General features: G+C 38.7%; 1 protein-coding gene across 1 annotated transcript in view; it reads right to left on the reverse strand.

Annotated features, from left to right (window-relative positions):
* tead1b (TEA domain family member 1b) overlaps positions 1–15,204 on the reverse strand; it is a 38,799-nt gene extending 23,595 nt beyond the window's left edge. Inside the window, 1 exon segment of the mRNA XM_030721471.1 lies at positions 14,970–15,204. Coding sequence (XP_030577331.1) covers positions 14,970–15,126 — 157 coding nt within the window. The 5' untranslated portion in view covers positions 15,127–15,204.
* Positions 15,205–22,250: the final 7,046 nt, after the last annotated feature.

Genomic DNA, 22,250 nt, shown 5'->3' on the forward strand with positions numbered 1-22,250 from the left:
AAGTGAGTAAACTTAAAAAATTCAGCAGGGGATTAAATGATTATTTCCTCCATATATAAGTCACATAGGGTAAATTAAATCATTTCACCAGCTGTAGAAGTTTTAATGGATGTGTGTCATATCTCAAAAGTCATAATCTAAGGCTGATAGCTGTGGGGATAATGAAACCAACTTCTGGACATTTAAGGAACAATGGTCCACACTGACCCATCAAAGACACAAAAATTAAGGTCCATGATGTCTTTATCTTCACTACTAATTCCAGCCAAAACCAGGCAGAAGAAAAGCAATTATCTTCTCTACTAATGAAGTTGTAGTTATGTGTAAAATGCACACATACCATCAAATTCTGGAATTAGTGTGTTTAAGTATTAGTCAGATCAAATGTACTACATGGCCTCTTGTTACATCATTTTGTTTTTTAAAAATCAATTTCCTCCTTCAGCCTTTTGATACTAAGTGCCTCACAGAAAAACAGAAACACAGAAAAATCTTAAATAAAGAAAAGGTAAGAATTACTTTACTTTACTTTACTTTGTATATTCACATTTTAGGGTTTATTCCACTGAACAAAGCATTATATGCTGACATTGCTAGAATGGATTTCAAGTGCTGTGATTGATGAACATCACATTAAAAATCAGAGTATAGAGAGAAGCTTCATTTCTAAGGGAACAGACAATAAAAACTTCTCACTGCTTCAAAGTGGACAGACCTTTTTTTTTTTTAAAAAAGGAAGAAAAAAAAAGGTTATGTTATATACTGGTGGATCACCAACAGTTAAGCGACATTTGAGTCAAATACTTTGTTAAACTCTTAAAATAATTATACACCAAAAGCAGCTAAAGATTGTTTGATTTGCCATTTTAAGCCAGGTTTCCTGGGATTTTAACACGTAGTACCACTCAAACTCACCCTCTCCCAAAATAAATACACTATTTCTATATTTTACAGAAAATGATGCAGAACCTCACATTATCATCATCAAGTTAGCTTCATATAAGACAAAGAAACACAATAAATTCACAAAAATGAAAAGCTAGAACTAGCAAACATTTGACTAGATTTCTTTTATGTTGTCACAGCAGATCATCTCATGCCATCTCATTCTATCCCTAATATCCTCTTCTGTCACACCAATCTTCTGCATGTATTCCTTCACTACATCCATGTATCTTCTCTGTAGTGTTCCTCTTTTCCTCCTGCTTGGGAGATACATATTCAGCATCCTTTGCCTAATTAACCACTACCCCTCCTCTGCACGTGTCCAAACTATTTCAGTCTTGCCTCTCTTACTTTGTCTCCAAACCGTTCAATCTGAGCTGTCCTTCTGACTATAATCCATAATTAATTCAACAACAGTTGTAAATTTTCTGTCAACTGAACAAAGTGGTAAATTGACCAATTATTTGAAGTATATTTGAAAAGCTTTTCTCAAATCACAAGGTTTGAGGAATTATGATTACTGGTATACATAATAATACAGAATCAGATCAGCTTAATTTAAGGACTAAGAATGAACCTCGATAGAAAAAAATAATTTTGGTCCAACATTCTTCTTGAACTTACCACACCTGCTTAATTTAAAAACTAGTTATAGCACAATTAAAAAAAATAGAGCAAAAAAATTTCGTAAAAGAATTCCACATGACTTTATCATCTTTCGTGTAAATTTTCATGATAAATGTTCAGTGGTAATAAGTCAAGCAGTGCTGAATCTTTACTGCATGTGAACACGAAGGCTTGCCATTGAATTCATTACCATAATCCTTATTAACCTGCGTAACATAAATACCAGAACTAATTTAAGTAATGGCATATTAAACATTTTAACTGGTTTGATTACAAGCAGCAAGTACAATAGTTTACAGCTCTCTTCAGTTTTTTCCCCTTTCCTTTCCTCTCTTTAAAAGCTTTCATTTCCTGTAACAGCACTTTTTCCTCCTCTAATGCAGGCACAACCACAGTCACATCTGGCCCAGCACTTTGCCATGAGACAGCGCCTGGCTTGGCAGGGAAGCAGTCGGCAGACTGCCCACATGTGTGTGACTTCTACCACTCGACTGACTGTGTTTAGCTAGGCCCTGACCGGGCAGACTCACAGAACAGAAGGCAACACTACAATACCGACCAGCACATTAGGAAGATACATTATTAACCATAAATTAAGGCTATAGATTATCAAAGGACACCACATTAATAACATAACAATCATCTCTCAGTGCAATGGCATCTTCACACACTTTCTTTTTAGAAAATGATTTAAGGTGCTTCACAGCTTTTGGAAGGGAAACTTATCCATGTGCTTTCTTTGAACATTTTGACACATTAAAGCTACAATGATTCATTGGTAGATCAGCAGTAAATGAAACTAATCAAAATTACTAACCAAAATGACTAATCAATAGCATCTATTTTTATAATTGCTTAGCATTAATTATTCTCATTCAAAATCACAGCTTCTCAAATTCTCGTAACTACTGCAAATTAAATATTTGGCGGATTAAGATTGGTGTTTGGCAAAAATAAGACAATTGATGGCATCATCCTGGGCCTTTTGAAAAAGCGTTGGGTATATTTGACCAAAAGATTAATGGATTATAAAATAATTAGCTGCACTTAATGCAGCATTCAATGTATCTGATTACTGACAAGCTACAAACCTTTGCATTAGCTTTTTAGGTTAGTTATTTAGACTTCCACCCAGTTGTGTTTGTTTCCATGTATGCCTGTGTCGTGAGCCAACACAAAGGCCCCAGCCTTCCTGTCATCCGTGATAGATGACTCAAGGGTCTCAGGCAGGCATTAGCATCATAATAGACTAAACCAACAATATGAAGGCATTTGTCCCAGGTTTTGGGAATAGTAGGCAAGGGCAGGAAGCCTTTTACTTGAAATATCAATAGGAAACCACAGCTTGCCAAGTGAAGGAGAACCTGCGACTTCAAAGAATAATTGACAGTGCCCTTTCTGGAGGGAAAACAGCATGCTATCAGTTTAGCATTATGTTAGCCCTTGCTGAGAGGTCAAAGACTATATGCACAACCTCTGTGATGAATAATCTCAAAATGAACAAAAATCACACACAACAGATATGGCAAGAATTCAATATGTCAGTTATGTAAGCTTAAACAATTACAACTAAATATAAAACGCCTGCAGCTCACCGGACCTAGCAGGTGTTTCCTGAGGAAGGTGCAGCAGCAACATTTACAAGTTTTTTCCTGTCCATTTGGTAACAATCCAGGTCAGAGCTCTGGTGTATTCAAACCTTTTCAGCTATGAAATCTCTTGTGGAAGACAGAAGATAATATCAGCTCATCATAACATCTGACTCCAGTCTACCAGCTGCTTGTACAAGTGCTTTCACTTCCTACATTGTTAGGCCCTCACACTGGCAATGAGAGTCCATAAGAAAGACTTCAAGGCCAGACACTGCATGCGTGACGCCAGGAAGATCACAAACACTACTGCCATTCTCTGTGAAACAATAGAAATCTCTCCTCCTCCTCCTACACACTCACACTGTTTCACATATACAAACCATCCCAATGCCTGCGGGCGAAAATGAAAAGCTTTAAGCTTCATCTTCTCATAAACTGGCACTGCATGTATGTGTTTTATTTAGCCACTAATTATGTAACAGGAAGTACACTGCACACACATAAAAGGTTTTATTGTTGTAGTATGTGCGATGTATTTTTACTACACTTTGGATTTTAACTTGTTAGAAATTAACGCTTTCTTGATTCAGTGGAAGGTGATTATTATGGCAATCTCTTAACATACTATAATTTACACATAGCACTCTTTAAATTCTCTCATAAAACTCTCACGGTCTTTTTTTGGTTCTGGCCTCATAAGAACATGGGTGTTCCACCCATATCTGCAGGAAACAACTCAATTCAGTCTGCATTTAGACAAAAAAAAAAAAAGCAGTCACATAAAAATAAAAGCCTACAATTAAGAGCACTTCATTTACTTCAAAGCCTGACAATTTATGAACACAGCGAGATGCAAAACACAGAGTAGGTCTTCTATTTTTTGTGAATTTATTTATTTAGTCTGATAATAACATTTGTTACATACCGAGGCACCGCTGAGAGTCTTGGGGTCTTAATTGTGTGTGCTTTAATTCACACAGAAGGTCAACATCTACTTGACTGGTTAAGAAAGTAGAAGCACTTTTTGGAGTAAATAGAAGGCTTTTTTTTTTTTTTTAAACTGTATTGTCTTATATTTGGCAAGAACAATAAACAAACAAAAAAAAACAAAAAACAAACATAGTTTAACAGAGAGCAAATCTGATCAGCTGTCATAACAGTAAATTCCATTACCAAATCTTTGTACTTCACTGACTAAAATTTAATCCTAAAGCAGTGCAAATTTTAAATGATTTTCCATCAAGTTATAAAGATAAAATTGAATTCAAGTGTAATTTCTATTCACTCCTGTTGAATATTAGGAGTACTAACCTAAACTATTGGTTTAAAGCTGATGAAGTTCTGCCTGCATGTGAGGAAAGTTGAGCAGGTCATACCTTCACTGAACTGATTATGCTGGATATGCATTTGTCTTTACCCTGCATCTCTTAAGATATCTCAGCTGATGAATGACATGTGGCAGGATCACTAAATGAAAGGCCAATGGCAGTCCTCTAGCTGTATATACTCTGCATGTTTGTTTGGCTTTTCAGTCAACAACTCAGCAAATCTTGTTGAAAATTTACCTCTGCATTGCCATCACTCAGACCTAATGGGAAATGACCTTTCCTACAGATTCCTGACCTCAACTGGAATATATTATCTTCATCTTTACACCATCCACAATGTCTTTAATGTTTAAAATCCATTCAAAGTCTGCTGGGAAATTTTAAAATGATAATTAAGGAAATCTGTGATGAGTTTTCTTTTTTTCTCTTTTAGCTTGAAACTTTGCCATTTGTGCGCCATTTTAATGCTATTCTAAAATGCCCTTCTTCAGTTGGGCCACACACACTGCAGAAAGGACAGATAGATTTCTATTTTAACAAAAAAATAAATAAATAATTCTACTCTCAGCCTGCATAAAAACAATGCATGTTCAACTTCTGCCATATGTGTGTTTACTCACTTAGCAAGCTAACTCGTCAATCACAGACAGCTGTCAACTCCTCCAGTTTGAAACTGGCAGTGATTATTGACAGCATTGTCTCATGTTAATAAGGTATGCTGGGTAACAACTAGCCAGCACCTTTGCCCAGCAAAACAAAACTGATTTGTTGTGTATTGTTTGTTTAGGCAGTTTCAAGTTTTATTTAGAGTACAAGAAACTGCTGACATTTTAACTTTTATTGTATCTTGACTACACTTAGTGGAATCAATTGAGAATCAGTCTGATTGACTTGCTGAGCACCAGATGTACAGACAGGTGACAGGAAAAATCAGAACCCTTGACCCCTACAGTGGCTTGGTTATGTTTAGTTTATGCTCAGTGCTGTTGCCTTTGTTCAAGGGTGTCGCTCAGAAAGAGTTGTTATTCCTGCAGGTGCAGTATCCTTCTCATGCACCTCTCAATTTTTATAACCTACTGTGTACCACATGTGCAAATTAGATAAACTGTAAGTGCAAACCGGTGGGCAGGTCTGTCTTTTCTGACACCTTTACAATGCATCAGTGAGGGAGGGTAAGACTCCTAGATGTCACGGGACATGTAGAGGGAGACAGGAGATGACGAGACTTTCTCACTGTAGAAAAGGCCGCCATTGTGTTTGAAAGATGTAATCCCTGTCATTTCAGGGGTGTATCACTCTTGCAGGTGCAAGAGGGGTTGCTGAATGGTTTGATGACTATGAAAATGACGTGTCATCATTTTACTATTGTCTTTTAGTTATCAGAACTGACAGCAACTGAAGAGCTATGGGAGATTTTGGATTAACATATTAGCTGTTTCAACCACCATCATCAAAACACCAAGTGAGGGAGTATCTTTTTGAAGAATGGCGCTCAGTCGCTTGAGTGGACCACCAAAGACTTGTAGAATCAATGCTCTGATGGTCTGTTTACTTCGTTTTCCCTTTAATCTGTCACCTTTCCATATATCAAAATTAATTTTCCGAGTCTGTTTCCGCTGCACCTTATTTTCATCAGAAATTTCCCCCCACATCAACCAAGCGTAAAATCTTTATTTGAAATTTCAGGTAATCTGGATTCAGGTTATTTCATGTACAAACTGACCCACCCAGGGTTTAAAAATCCAGTCACGAAAATTAAGTTCTCCATATAATGCAGTGTTCAACTGTAATTAACAGCTCTTTAAAAATCCATTTTTCTCTGGACACCAAAAGAAATCAATACTTAACTTCAAATGACCTTATTGAGCTAGATAAAAGGCTTTATTGCAGGGGCTGGGTCAGGAGCAGTTGAGCTAATGTGTTAGCTGAACAGTGGGGGATTAAAGGTGAGGTGTTCTCTCAAAATCTTACAAGACATCACAAAGCAGCAGGTCACTAACCTGAGCCTTCCTGGAGACACTGAGGGGATTACAGCAGCCAACCTCTGCTGAACTGTGCCTGTATTCAGAGGAAAAGACAGCCTCTTTATCACTCAGCAGGTCCAGCCCATTCTATTTCCTCTCTCCTTGCTCTACGCCTTTCAAACAAGGCCAAAGCTGAAACCTGCTAGTCCCAACTCTGTGCAATATACTCACAGGGGACCAATTTGCACAGCTAGCTCTTGTCTGAATCACTCTATCAATTAGGATCCACTGTGTTTATCATCACATACATTATTGTAGAGGCTGGCCTGGTCATTGTGTTGAGGTCTGCCTCTCGGGAGAGGAAAAGGGATGAAATAAATGACCAGGGAGTAAAGCCACAGTTGGATAGGCTGCTGGACTAATCTGAGAGGACGGCTGTAATTATGAGTCTCCCGAGGAACTGGCTGTGTGGCAAGTCCAATGTGTGAACATGGTGCTAACAGTCAGGAAGGTACACTGCCCCCCTTCTCCACAACAAAGTAAGACGCTGAGTCAAATCAATATTTTCAATCTCTCAGGATCAATTCAGCATCTGAGCACAAAGGAAGACATGTTGGCTGTGGCCAATATGTATAAATGAAAAGTCAAACTTTGTGGTCATGATGGGCTCTTATATCTCACGTTCTTTGTAATCATGAGGACACGCTGGGAGAGTTTTCACTGAAAGTTATAATTTATCCAAGGTTTAGAAAGAAATGGGCAAGGTACCAAACAGGTAATGAAATAACCCAGATAGGCACAGCCTGATAAATACGCACTTACTGTGACATTACAAGGTTTATCCATATATGATATTAGGGGCAGGTCGTAACACAACATCATTAAGCGTGATAATTTCATGGCTATAGCTGTTGTCTTCCTTTGTTTCCAGGGATGCTGCTCAGTGTTGAGAGACCTTTCTCCATTTCACTAAACAGCAAAGAAAGAGATGACAGTCTGCGTTAGCACTGGAGTGTAGTCCCTGTGCGCTGGATGAGAGCGTAACAGTGGCATTCAGATTCCATTCATATGTTGATTACACAAAATGGTCCTATCAGTATGAGATGATCTCATCAGAATAAAAGTGTTTCATCAGTGGGATAAGATGTAGTCAGCACGAAACAGATTATTTTTTCTTTAGGAGAGCACAAGAAAGTGACACTGCATCTTTAAGAAGCCCACAGTCTCACTGTGTTTTAGTCAAACAAAAGCAGCCAATTGGGAACATGCAACCTGAAACCAGAAGCCTGGCTCAGAGGGCCTCACACAGACCTCAGAGCAGGGACACACCCCATGTATTCCTGATTCAGGCAGGAACAGAGCCACAGCCTAATCTAACCGTTCAGTGTAAACACTTCCAAACATACAGAAGATTAAAAAAACAGTCTCATGACTCATGTTGATTTAGTCTCTTTCTGATACACATCTGAACATATATGCTGTACAAATCTAAAATGTACTCTATATAAGCTTTGTTTTTTTGTTTTTTTAAAGGTGATACAATACACTTTGATTTGAAACTACAGGAGTGAGGTATCTGAACATGCCATTTAAAGAGATTCTTTTTCCACATGTTGCCCTGCATTTGTTTATTTCATAAATATGAATACATCAGATCCAAGAGGCAAAAAATAACTAAAATAAATACAGAATCTACCTCAGAAAGCCAGCTCTTCTACACAAAACCTTTTGCAGTAACATCTCCTCAGTTTGCTCAGCATCAGTGCTGCTTATACCTACATTTTCTTAATCACCTCAGTGTGGGGTAAGGAGCCCTGTGAGGCATGAACCCCCGACAACAGGAGGCTGTGAGCAAGAGACCGTAATCTCACGCAAGTCACAACATGTTATGCTTGGTCACCACAACATGGACATGACTGTGAAATGATATCTACCTTCAGAACAAACTTTCAAGAAATAAAATCCACTTCAAAAATCAATTTTGCTGCTCAGCAACAGGGGAGCTCTAGATATAGGTCCATTTTTAGCCAGATTCTCATTAATTGCATTCTCAGAGTCACAGCAACACACATGCATGCGATAAAGACATGCAGGAAAATCAAACATTTTCAGTGAAATGAAACAGAATCATCTGTTATCTGGATGTTCCTGCTGGCTCTTGTCTATGCACTAGGATGACTAGTCTACTGATCACAATAGACCCATCCTGTTCAGAGTGCAAAACAACATGTGTGATCACCAAAGGGCTTACTGAAGGAGACAACAGAAAAATGTCTTAAATTACAAAAGACAACTGCTGTGTGTAAAAGACAACTGCTGTGTGTGTCATTAAGGAAAGAATAATGAATGTGTCCAAACTACAGAGGCAGAGGATGTGACAGACCTTTCATAGCCCAAATATGACACTTTCTGTACAAGACAAGCCAACAACCCATTCATATAAAACTCCTTTTACTGGCTAATCTCTTCATGAAGGTTTGCTACACTGTGCCCATAGACATCACAGCTAAATGACAGAATTTCGGGGGTTTGCACTACTCAAATTGACCTGAGTTTCTCTCACATGCTCTCCCTTTGTCTAGTTCCACTTTCACCCGTCAGCTGTTTTCGCACATGACCTCCAGAAAATGTCCCAAGTTGTCCCCTATCACTTGGAGCACTCATCAAAAGACAGTTCGTGTCAGCTCCACTCTCAAGAGGTCTGCATATGTATAGTATGGAGGAGACAGCACACAAGGCACTAGCTGTGAATGCACCAAACTACTACCTTAATTTTTCTCACATCAGCTCAAATCAGCACAGTCAGACATTATCTGGATTATATACAAAGGAGCTGGCAGGTTAAACATTTAGTGCCTGATCTGACTTCTATCATACATTTGCCTTCTCATATACACCTGCAGCGCAAGTCTCTTGGACTGTTATCCACTCGCATCTCCTTTTAAATTGGCTGAATGCTGAATTATCAATAGAAATGGTTTTCTGACTGTAAAAAAAAAAAAAAAAGCTGCTGAGTAGTGTCCAACACATTTTTCTTTCTTTGACAAACCAGGCAGCTTCATATGTTCATGTTTTTTTTCCCGTTACTGTGTCAGTCTGAAGTATATGACTCCATAGTCAGCGACGATGAACAAATAACCAGTTCGTAAAAATCCAACTTAAAAAAACTTAAATCTTCTTGAAACTCAAAATGACTTCTTCCTTCCATCACCAGACCTGCATCAATACTATTTACACTTTCAATAGTTCCTCCTTTTGAGAAAGACATAAAAAAAATTGGACTTTTTTCACTGCCATGTGTGTGAAAACACAGTAGTCTTGCACTGACAATGGCAGGGGAACAAATGAGGGATTATTCTGGAGGTGTGTGATGCCTCTCCTGCAATGAAGTTCCTCACACTCCATTCTGAGTGAATGCAGGTGACTCAGGGAGCCTGAGCTGATCCCAGAATTCCTCATTATCCCCCCAGCAGGGAGGATCAGGTCTGCTCGCTCTGTCTCGGAGCATGCTCGGCCCGATGAGACGAGCCCCAGAGGAGCACAGCGCTGGGCCATCGAGGGCAAGCCAGGTCTGCTCATTATATCTAACTCATCCTTGGCATCCCTGCAAACCAAGTGCCACTTAGTTCCCACAGGAGGGGTCTAGGCTGGATCACTGACGAGATGGCAGAGCAAACAGCAGAATGGTAATAGGAAAAGCTTTACATCAAATAACACATGCAGATGGAGGCACCGTGTCGAGCAGTCCACCTACAGTGAGAACATTACAACGTATGGATTTTGATCATTTACAAACTGTGTTTATTATTTTTTGAAAGAACAATGGTATCATTGCTGCTACAGTTTATCAAAACCAGCAAGATGCAATAATACAAGTATAAAGGCTAGCCCAAATCGCCAAGGTAAGAGATTATGTCGCCATCAAAAAGTCTTTCAAGCTTAAACAGCATATAAAACAAGCAAAATTTTAAAAATCGATTTAGGTGTTGTACAGCTTAGAGGTAGAGCATGTATTTGCATATTTATTTGTCAGCAGCTGGAATAAAATTCAGGTTTTCAGTTTTTTTTGTTTTTTTTTTCCTTTTCAAACAGTAACTGAGAAAAATTCACCATTGTCATTTAGCTTGCTGGGTAGTGCAAATACATAACTCAATGAATAAACATACAATTTGAGTGAAGCGTGTTGTTTCATTTATCAACTCTATTTCTGGGGTAAATGAATGCAGCCTAGCACAGCAGGTGAATTATACAAGTATAGAGTCGTAGGTCTTTGGCTAGGGGCCAGTGCCCTCCATTTCCCTTTGTTTTTAAAAATATTCTCCCTAAGCAAAGTCTGAAGCCACAGCGAGTACCGGAGATGCAGCCTATGCAGATGTAGCATCTCCCATTGCAGCCACAATTAGCCTCTGAGAATGGGCACAGTGCCAGCCAACACTAGTCTCAGCACATCCGAAACACTTCAGGTAAACACCACAATAAGCTAGGAAGCAGAAATTAGAAATTGTTTTGTACCGCAACACAGTTGCTATAGAGACTGTTGCTAATTAACTGCACTCTACCCCAAGATAACAAAGGGCTTAAGGGCACTCGGGGCAGCTCCTCTTGTGATGAGCTCTGTGCATGGAACACTATGCCATCCCCAGGGATTCTCAACTACAAAATACCTGTCTCCTTGTAGCCAGCTTTCATCTAAGATGCCATGAGAGCGTTTGTGTAGTGTTTGTCTGTTTCTCTTTTGGACTTCGACAGCACCATATTAGCCTCACCATGGTTAGCTGAACCCCTCCCCTCTTAAAAGACTGGATGTTTAAGACGAATCAATCCCTAGTAGCAGCACAGAGGACCACTTCATTGGTCACTTGTCTTTGATGACATTCCAAAGAGGTTCACTGTTAGCGAATAAAATCTGAGGGATTCTACACAGAATAACATCCAAACTCAACAGTCTGGATTTTATACCCTTCTCCCAGTTGATTTCTCTAAATAGAAAAAAATGCATTTGACACTTGTTTGCTTTTTCTTTGTAACAACAATACATTTCATAGTCCTCCACCCCACAGTGAGCAGGATAGGTATTCAGTGTGTACTGGTTAACCCACAGATTAAGGTATGAATAGCAGGGACTTGACAAGGTGCTAGAGAATCATCCCTATCAATATTTTACAAGTCTCAAAAGATGATATCGTTTAAATCAGAAGTGTTAGCAATCTAGACAGAGCTGCCAGATTTGATAGTTTTATGGTGCTTCTATTAAACCATGACATGTTTAAAAAAAAAAAAAAAATCAGGGCATGAGTGACACCTGACCTCTTGATTTGGAAACCAGCTGCACTACACACGGTTGGCTAGCTGTACAGACAGTACTAGGATTAATTGTTCAATTATATCTGAAAGAGATTAAACACTGCTAACATCAGTCCATTCATATTTTATGCCTAAAGTGTGTTTGTTTGTTCAGATAACTGAAGCTGTGCTGCCTCTGGAGGAGGAATGAAAATCAGGTGAGGTTTGAAGATGGTTTACGTGGCACTGGTATGACTGAATAATCTGAATCTGAATCACACACACAAAAAAAAAAAAAAAAAAAAAAAAAAAAGTCCAGCGATCCACATCTTGATCCAGACCAAATTTTGGGTTCTTCCATTGTCCACATGCTACCTCACCACCAAATTTCATGAAAATTATTCTGATAGTTTTTGCATAATTGTGCTAACAGCCACACATCAGCAAAAACCTTAACTCCTAGACCCTTGATGGGCTCTTCTTTTTCATTCAACTTTCACATACAACTGTGGAGTGCAACCAAGTGTGCTCAGACTTATTCCTCAAAACTTTCAGAACGTAATTATATAGTATATAATTACATTACAAATAACACATTACAAATCACTTCACCTGGTCCACTGTTACTGTCTCCTTTGTTTTCTGTGCATGTATGAGGGAGTTCGGGCCTTTCTGTGTAGTTTTTTTTTTACATGTCCTCCCTTTGTGTTTTTTTTTCTTACAGGTACTCCAACTTCCTCCCACAGTCCAAAGACATACACGTTAGGTTAACCAGTGACACTAAACTCTGACCATAGGTATAAATGTTAGGGTGAATGGCTGTCTGTTTCCCCTGCAGTAGACTGATGACCTTTTCAGAGCGTACCTCACCTCTCACCCTGCGACAGCTGGAATAGGCTCCAACTGGATAAGCAGTCAAGAAAATGGACGACCAGATAAATAATGACAGTTATTGTGACAGGCGTAACAATGTAACCTTCACTGATCTCTGACTGATTTTAAATACAGTCAACAACAGCATTTCCCAACATCAATTTTACTTGGGTGCCCTACCATGAGTCCATATTTGCCAACTCTTTTTAGCATGTTTCATTTTCCTTTTTTTAAATCCATCTGTGAAAACAACTTCATCCATGATCAATATAACAGTGGACAATCCTCTCATTCTCATCTCAAAACTCCAATCTCCGCTAACCTGCTAGCCTCATGTTTCATGCTTTAAATACCAGCTGGCTCGCGCACACACTTACACATGCATGCACCCATGCTGCAAATAGAATTGAAGTCTGAGGGAAACACTAAAGACTGTTATTAAAATAACAAACTCCTGCAACCTATTCAAATTAAAACAATATTTCTTTTTGCCTTTAAGGAAAACCCATAGCATCTTACTGGTTTTAGCAAAGTGTCATACTGGTGTTAAAAAGCACCAACAGACAAAGAGTCAAACAACAAGCAATGCCATTAGAAAATGCACCAATGCAAAAGACCAGCAGGTCAGGTCCTCTATCTATATTCTGATTTAAAAACAAACAAACAAACACAAAAAACAAAGGAACCAAATATTTTTCCCTACAGGTGAACAGAGCCATTCAGCTCTGTTTTCTGCCATAATTCTGCAACATTGTATTATGCAGTAGCTGTCCCTGCCGAACCTTTCCAGCATCTACACATAAAAACCTTTTTATTTCTGTAACAAACAGTTCTGATTCAGTTAGACTAGGGCACAACCCAAACTCTCAGCTACTGACAAGCCATCTGTAACCAGATACGGAGCACATCTGGCAGGCCGAACCTCGATTCAACCCTGCAGTTGCCTCAGCAGATTTTAAGGTGGGTTCAACACCACAGTAACGAAACACTTGTTTGGGTTTGTTACTGATGTTTTGTAATCTATCTTAAGCAACAGCCTTGTTGGAAATTTGAAAAAGAAAACATTTCAGTTTTTGACTGAGAGCCTTTGCTATGAAGCTAGTTTGTTATTAGATAAATTTCATTGGGTGGTGTTTTGTGACAGTTTTTGGTAAATAATGCCAGTCAGAATAATTCTGTTAATCTGCATGACTTACATTTAAGATCATGTAATTTAGTATTCAACATAGTAAACATATAAACATATAACATAATAAAGTGAAATAACAATTAGGACTCAGGTAAATTTGCTTTATAACTTGTTAAAAAGAATACATTACATCTGAATCTGAAAGCAGTTCAGGAAGAGGAACATTTTTATAATATTGAGAATGTCCCCTGAACAGGAAAGAGGCTTACACTTAGTATTGCTCATTTATAACTCTAGAAAAACAATTTTTCATGCTTTAATCCACAGCAGAGGAGCAGCTTCTCTGGCAGCCTCGCTCTGTATAGGGATAAGGGATTTGGAGGGAGAGACAGTGGGGAGGGTCCTGTTGTTTGAGCCCACATCTTTGTAGTGGCAACTGAGGGGATTCGCTGCAACTCCTAGAATTTACATTTTGTTTGGCCAGAGGGGTCACATGACAGCTGCAAGCGAATGCTCAGAGGAGCTTTCTGCTTTCACTTGACACTGACAGGCTGTGAGACGGTCCAACACCACAGAGAGAAAATATTCCCTCTTTCCATGACATCACCCAGGCCAGCCAGGAACAGGGGGGAAGTGGAGGGAGGAGAGGGGCACAGCTGGTGGCAGCCATAGTACCATCTGCTACTGACTAATAGTTCATGCTGCTTTACTTATAAACTTGCACTTCTGTGAACCAGAATGACGGCTCTATGGTCACAGTTGCCATCAGAGTCTTACATTGCTTGGCGCAGCCGTAACTGAAGCATGTTTTTCCTTTTTTTAAAAGGCCAGCACGTTAGAAAATACTCTAACTGATAACTGATCCATACAAACACTCAACAGGCTGTGGTCTTAATAAGGTTTGCATGTAAAGCTGTTTCTTGATCAGCTGAATGACTTCAACCCCCACAAAATGCCTGTAAAAACACAACTTGTCACCTTAACACTTAATTCCTTTGTAAGGAGTGATTAAATGTAATATATATTTAATTAGACTAAATTCCAGGTAGGTATTTCCCCATGATAAGCTGGTATTAGCGTCATATTTAAACATGAGAAGTGTTGACATGTGAAGAATAGTCCTCAAAATCTCCAACTGTCCCTTTAAGCGCCTTATTTCTTAAAATAAATGCAGCACAGATAATGAATGTGAAAGCTCGTACTTATTCATGCAAAGACTTTTACTCACCATACATCTTTCCTTCATCGGAGAGGATGATTTTCCTGCGCCCACAAGGAGGATAGATGGCCAGGGCCTCCTGGAAGCTCTGTTCAATGTCAGGGCTCCACACCCCCTCTGCATCATTGTCTACAGGCTTGTCTGCCGAGTCGCTCATCCTCTCCATGTCCTCGGCAGGGCTCTCGCTGCCGCTCCAGCTGCTGGGATCAATTGTGGCGGTTGGGCTCTCCAAGCTGAAGCTTGGAGCAGACTAGGGAGAGACCTGGAATTCCCAAAAAAAAAAAAAAAAAATCATCACTACAGTACCAGAAAAGCAGAGAGCTACTTCCAACAACACAATGCACACTGTTAGTAAAGACTGCAATATGGAGTGGAAGCAGCCAAACAAGCTTGGACATCGCCAAGAATGTTGTTGAATTGATTTGCAATGGATGTTATGAGTTGAACATCTTCTCTCATGGTCTTCCTGCAAATTAAATAGCAATGCACAGACTAAAGTTATTTTTTCTGCCTTTATCCAAGACCTATGTAATTGCTTTCAGCTTTATATATTCTTATAAGCTGTAACAGGTACAAAGTCAGTCTTTTCAGCAAAGTTGCTAGTTTAATTCCTCTAGGGAAAAAGCATCACCATGTCTCATTACCACTGCTGCTGAGCTAAAGCACCCTGTCTCAAAGTCTTTAGTGGACAACAGGAAGATTGTGGTTGTAGTTGGCAGCTTGAATGTGTAAATGTGTACACCACTGGCTGAAAGGAAACATTTCTATGAAAACAATCATAAATGGGGAAAAAAAAAAAAAAAAAAAAAAAGCATTGTGACCTCTAATCCGTAGCGCTTACATCTCTAGTCAGCCACAGCCACTACGGTGGCATAAGAGAATCAGACATTTGAGCAACACAGAGGAGCTGGAGCCAAGCTGCTCACACAGCTGGAGAAAGTCTCATCTCACCAGTGGCTACTGACAAGACCAACAAGCTCCTGGTGAACATAATAAAGTGAAGACTGTCATTATACAGAGAGTGTAATATCAAGTAATATAACACTGTAACCTATATAGTATATACACATAACATTATGGATGTTGTGACTAATCATGGTATCAGCAAAGTGAAATGAGATTCTGTGCTGTGGTCAGTTTGCACCATTTTGTCTTCATGACATAAAAACATTCTGAACAGTGACATTAGCAGTAAGCGTCTGGTCAAGGATGTTTATTAAGGTGGTTAAATAGCATAAAGAAATATCAAATACACATAGGTGCTGTGGTGAGCGTGGGCAGTGAGACTACATGTCCCTCATAGATCCCTCATGTAAAGGATGATTTTATACTTCATATGTGTAAGAAATTATATGGTTTAACAAGCAAATAAAATTAAAAAAAAAAAACACAACTGTAAATGCAGACTTTTAAAAAAGGAACAAGACAGACCTCCACCTTAACCCTAACCATAGGCAACTGCATACATTTCTGTTCTTATTAAACTGTTCTCCAAGATTTGGCAATCAGGGAATGAAGAAAAGAAAAAAAGAGACACACTAAATACTTCCATTTCTTTCAAAAAATAGTCCATTTTGCCTTGCTCCAAAATATAGGGCTAGGGTAGGATTATTATCTATAATGACTTACACATCAGAGGATTAAAAAAAAAATTAGAAGTCCTCTTAAAATTGACCAATTCCATGTGTGCTACAGTAAGTCACTAAAAGTATCACAGATAAAAAGTCAAACACAGGTCATGCAAACAGGTTAGTTAGCACACATGGATGAATAAAAGCTTCTGAAAGGCAAGTTCTACAGTATAACCAGTTCCTAGAGAGGAACCGCTGATGAGTTTGTATAGGTCTCACATGACGAATTGGCAAAGAGGTATTACCCTGACAGGTTGCATAAACCAGACTTATTTAAGCCTTTTTATCCAGATCAATGCAGCCTTCCACACTGTGTGCTTCTGCTTTAGCCAGACTGTGCAAAGTGCTTGTTTTAGACTTCACTAAAACATACTAATTAGATAGCTGTACATTTAGGCTATGAGTTCAATGAAGCAATACTATTGTGCAGGAGAGCACTGAGAATCATGAATCCAATGTTCCTACTGTATATGGTATCATCACCACACATCTGTTGCAAAAGTAAGTAAAGCCAGTACTGAGTAACAGTTCTACTTCACGTCTCTTAAAGTAACTTGTTTTTTAACTTGCTCAAGCAAATCTCAGACTGTATGCTTAATTCACAATCAAGGTTGTGGGATTATAACCAGAGGTTTCTCTCTGGTCCTAATCCCTCCACACTTTCCAGACAACTGCTTCCTCCCTGATCAAGATCCCATTCAAGCAGCACAAGCTGTCAGGAAGTGGGAATAGTAGCATATGTTTCTTCCAGCATGTCAGTTCATGAGGGGGAAAGGGGGGATGGGAGCAAGCTGTTGGGGAAAAAAAAAAAAAAAAACTCCCAGAGAGCAGAGAGAGCTTTTACTGAATTCCGTTTTTGTGTGCTGACTGCTGACGCTGCAGAACTAACTCACAAACTGATGAGGGAGGGGAAATGTTCCCATTTCAACCACTAAAGGGCTGGACCTCTTTCTGGATGTGCTCCTCTTAACCCAACCAAGTGATTATCTGCGCTCATAATCGAATCCAGCTTACATTTTTATGGCAAAATATCATTCTGAAGAAAATGCTCGCCTCGGTCCTCGTGAAGTTCAAGCACTGAATCTGGGATATTTCTGAAAGAAAAAAGAACTTTGGGTATTTTTCAGCAAAACCTTGTATTTAATCTAATTCAACATTCTTTACAGCCTTTTGTTGCAATTGCGCTTTTAAATCCTCAAGCTAAACTAAGTAAAAACAAATATACCTTGGCTTTAAAGTCTAATGCTCTTTCATCAATAAGCTGTCAAGTATGTTTTCAATCTCTCTTTACATTTTGGTTACGTCTTGTAGGAACACTGGTTCTCTGTTGTGGTATGTCACGGCTGGTAAAGTGATACTTTAATCAGTCTTTAGAGACACTGTGGCCGTCTCCATCATGCTTCCCATCCTCTGCATGCGCTTTCTTCCAAACACCACAAAGGAAAATCTTTTGAAGGACTATAACAACATCATATCAGCTATGCCTGATGGAAAATATTGGGCTTAAAAATGTGTAAATGTAAGATTCACGAAAGCCTATAATGCATTTACAATGGCAGTGTAAGGGCTCATCATCACACTCATCATTGTCAACTTGCCCATCAAAAAACAAAAAACAAAGTGCATTTGGATAAGAATCTACTGAAATATACCAAAAGTACTAAACACCCGAGGAGCCATCTGGAATGGAAAACATTAAAGATGCTCTTGTGTTTAGTAGTAGGAAAGTGAGTACTGACAAGATGTAAATATGGCTGATTTATTTCCAGAGTCAAACTCTGGGTCAACCAAAGCAAATGTCAATATGACTTCTGTTACTACAGTTTTGTACTGAATAATATTACTAAGCATTTCCAAGTGTATAAATTTGATTTTGGTATTTCTACTATCTGCTGCTCTCTACTTTTACCACTCCACCTCACTTCTTGGTGCTTTCTAGTACAGCATTTCAAACTCAGCTTATACATTAATGCATGAATAATTGAATTAAAACAGCTTGCTGCTTTTTTCACTGAGTAGCTTTAATTTCTTTACTTTCACTCTAACTACTTTTTTCACCCAAAGCACCATCTGAATATATTTAACAACAAATGGGTAGGAAATCAGGGCAGCTGATTATTATTTCAGCATTTTTCCTGTGATGCTCATCATATCAGCGAACTGAGAAAGACAAAAACAAACTCATTAAAACTGAACATGAGCTGCCTTATTAAAAGCATCAACATAGAGCTCAAATTTGTGGAAGAAAAGCCTGTTTGTGATACTAAATCTAAATAGCACCTTGGAACAAAAGTTCTAGTAAAATGAAAATTTCCATTACGCTTTTGATTATTAGAAATTCAAGACTTAGGTATCATTAACAGAAAAACAAAATAACAGCTGGATTCATTTGCCCCACCCACATTTAGAGACACATTTGAAAGCCTTTAGAGTAGAAACCCAATTTTTTTATTTATTTTTTTTTAAATATCTTGAAGTTGTTGAAATTGCTGAGCATGTCTCACTCTGCAGACAAGCATTAATGCGTCTTTTCTGCAGAAATTACTCCACTAACAGTGTTTCTCCACAGGGCTTTTTCATAATACGAGAGCAAATGTGTCTTCTGGATGCTGATGATTATCTGAGGGAAAACAAAGCAAGTCAAGCAGCACAAACAACACATTGAACCTGGCAACAAAGAATAAAATGACTTTCAACTTCAATTCCGCTCTCAAAAGACAGGTAAAAGTATCTAAAGGGCACAAAGAGCTTCTAAAACGATCACTTTTAGCCAGGAACTATGAAGATGAGTGTTGATAATCTGTCTCTTCCTTAAGGTCATCCAAAACTACTGGCACACAATGCCATCTAGATGGATTTTCAACAACTTTAAAAGGTTCTGAAAAACAACAAACCCAAACTGGCTTTTACCTTCTTGTCACTTGCCCCCCCCCCAGCACGGACAATTTTATTTTATTCCAAATGTCTCCAACAGATTAAGCTGGTCCTTGTTTCAAACTAAAATCCACTATCACTGTGCACAAATTTGTATCCCAATCCTTTTAATATTTTATATAACAGATGCTCTAAACATAAACTAAGCAAAAGTGTGGCTGGTTGTAACACAGTGGGAGAAATGGTCTGGGAAGGCATACCATACGCATAATTGATCATATGATCACACACTTTCAAACTATGCAGGCAGAGCTGCAGTTCATAAATAAAGAAAATATATGCTTCTATCCCAGTGAAGTCATTCCATACACTTTTGGTCAAATCACCAAACCTTACTTCAAAAAGAAAAAAATATCTGCCAACATGTATGAACCCATAAGATTTCAAGCAGTTCACGTGACGCTAGAAGATGTTTGAATTAATGTTATGCCTTTTAAAGAGCTGACAAAACACAAATAAAGCTAATGTCCTTATCACCAGCATACCGCCCAGCTAAAAAATTAATGCCTTTATTTTCATTAAAATAATGATGGCTTTTGTGCAATCTGGCATGTTAGCAAAAATGTTTCAAAACAGTCAGTTCTGAACAAATAAATTGATGTGCTGCAGCTCAAATTACTTGGTTCAACTGCATGCAAAGAACTAGATAGTTTTGCTGTGTGAAAAATGTGAATAACCTGGCAGTTGTCAATGAAGACGGTTTCTTAGCGCCTTAGAATCTGAAGACTAATTATGTCTGTCAAAAGAGGGTATGAATGTCAGCCACAGAAACACTTTTGGCTTAGAGATAATTGCATACTTCTGTCTTTGCACGGTGTACACCATAGAAATGGTCTTATTTGTGAGATGCAGTGTAAAGATGGCCTGCAATGCAATAAGTGAATGTGGTAGCTAAGCAGAGTAGTAGGTGTGACATGGAATTATGGGAAATTACACTTACTGCGAGATTACATAAACCACTCACCAAGCTGGAATTCAGCTCCTTAAATTAAGAGAACCCATTTCACCCATCAGACAGAGCAAGGTAATGAAATAGCAGATGAGAGGTCTCAAATGTAATTTTCCATGTGGAGTTCTTTTGTGCCGTTATCTCAGAGGGTGCAATAATAATTCTCTGAATGACTTTTGTGCACCCCATAATGGCCCACAGTAGCTAAGGCCACAGTGTGTAAAACTATAATTACCATGTGATTTCAAAACATTTTTAGCATGCTGTGAAGACATATTCTGGCCCCTGCATAATTATTACAGCAATGGTAAAAATATTCCAAGCTACGCGTAACTAACTATGACCATTTACAAAGACAGACGTTATTGAAATTCCACGTTCTGTCATTAAAAACAAATTAATTACCTTGAAGAAGGCATGTTTGTGGAATGAAGTCTTTCACGGCAAGCCCTTGAGGACCTTGAGATACAAAACACACTATAATAAAACTAACCAACTCAGAGTGAAGTGGATGCATGCAGTCACTGTTAAAACTTCTTTCAAATCAACAAAATAGTTGCCACAATTAGCACAAGTCCAAACTTTATACTGAAAAAAATGGAGGAATTAAAATATTTATCTCACTAAATAATAAAAAAAGATTCAGTCTGATTTTCATTCAGGTTTAACTGATAAACCTGCAAGTTTTGAACAAAAATAAAAAGAATAAATAAGCCTCGTAATAGCAGTTTCCAAAGCTTTCTTATGCTCCCTCTGTTATTGGCAAAAACCTAGTGTTTATTTCATGCCTCTTTGAACTTCCAGGCTTAAGTGCCGTGAATCTGTCTGCTATCATCTCTCTCAAATCTGAGGTCTTCATCCCACTACCCAGCAACCATCAGGCCACTGTGGGATCAATCTTTGTTTGAGATTGATTTACAGGTTCTGTCAGAGCAGGCCTCTCTACCTGCCTCAGACTGTGAAACAGGTAAAAACAACAACATGATCTGGACAACATCAGATATGTTGACAGCCAAGAAAAGAGGCAAAGCTAAAGGTCTTCCACTTGCACAACAGAGGGAAAATTGACTGTAAATCTCAGAGACAAAATCTCTCCTTCTGAGGATACATCCCTGCTCTGCCAGTATTATAATATAATATATATAAAAACAAAAAAAAAAAAAAAAGCCACAATTTACCATTCAGACATGAAACGTAATGAAAGCTCAGGGGACATTTGCCTATCAAAAATTGCAGTGCATACCAGACAGCATACACCCATGTCAGAGTGGTGTGGAGTGTGAGAGGAACACATAAAGCTCAGGAAATTAAAGCTGTAAATAAAGGTCCGTCAGATAAAGGATCTCCTGACAGTTATGAGAGCAGAGCAGGCAGAGGGCTGGCTGCTGGCTCATCCAGGACGCGTGCGGACGGGCATGAAAAAACAAATCACAGTGATGAGCATGAAGGCCACCATTTGCATTTGGCACTGCCAATTCACACTGACTTTCATCTCTTTTCTTCTGCATCTCCAGACTTCATTTAACCCCTTATATACTTCTCTCATTTCTCTGCTTTCATCTGGGCCTCTCCTTTCGTTTTCTTTTGGCAACTCTTGGCATACCACACTGGACTCCCCTGTCAAGGAAAATGTCCAAAAAGGCCTAAAACATCTTGAGAAGCTAAGTGAAATTAACTCACATGTTTTCTAAATGTCTTTTTACTACTTACTAACCCTTTTTTGCCCTGTGAGTGCTCGGACAGACTCCACCTCCCCCCATCCCCACAACAGTGAAC

This window comes from Archocentrus centrarchus, chromosome 3, assembly GCF_007364275.1.
Source record: "Archocentrus centrarchus isolate MPI-CPG fArcCen1 chromosome 3, fArcCen1, whole genome shotgun sequence".
NCBI lineage: Eukaryota > Metazoa > Chordata > Actinopteri > Cichliformes > Cichlidae > Archocentrus > Archocentrus centrarchus.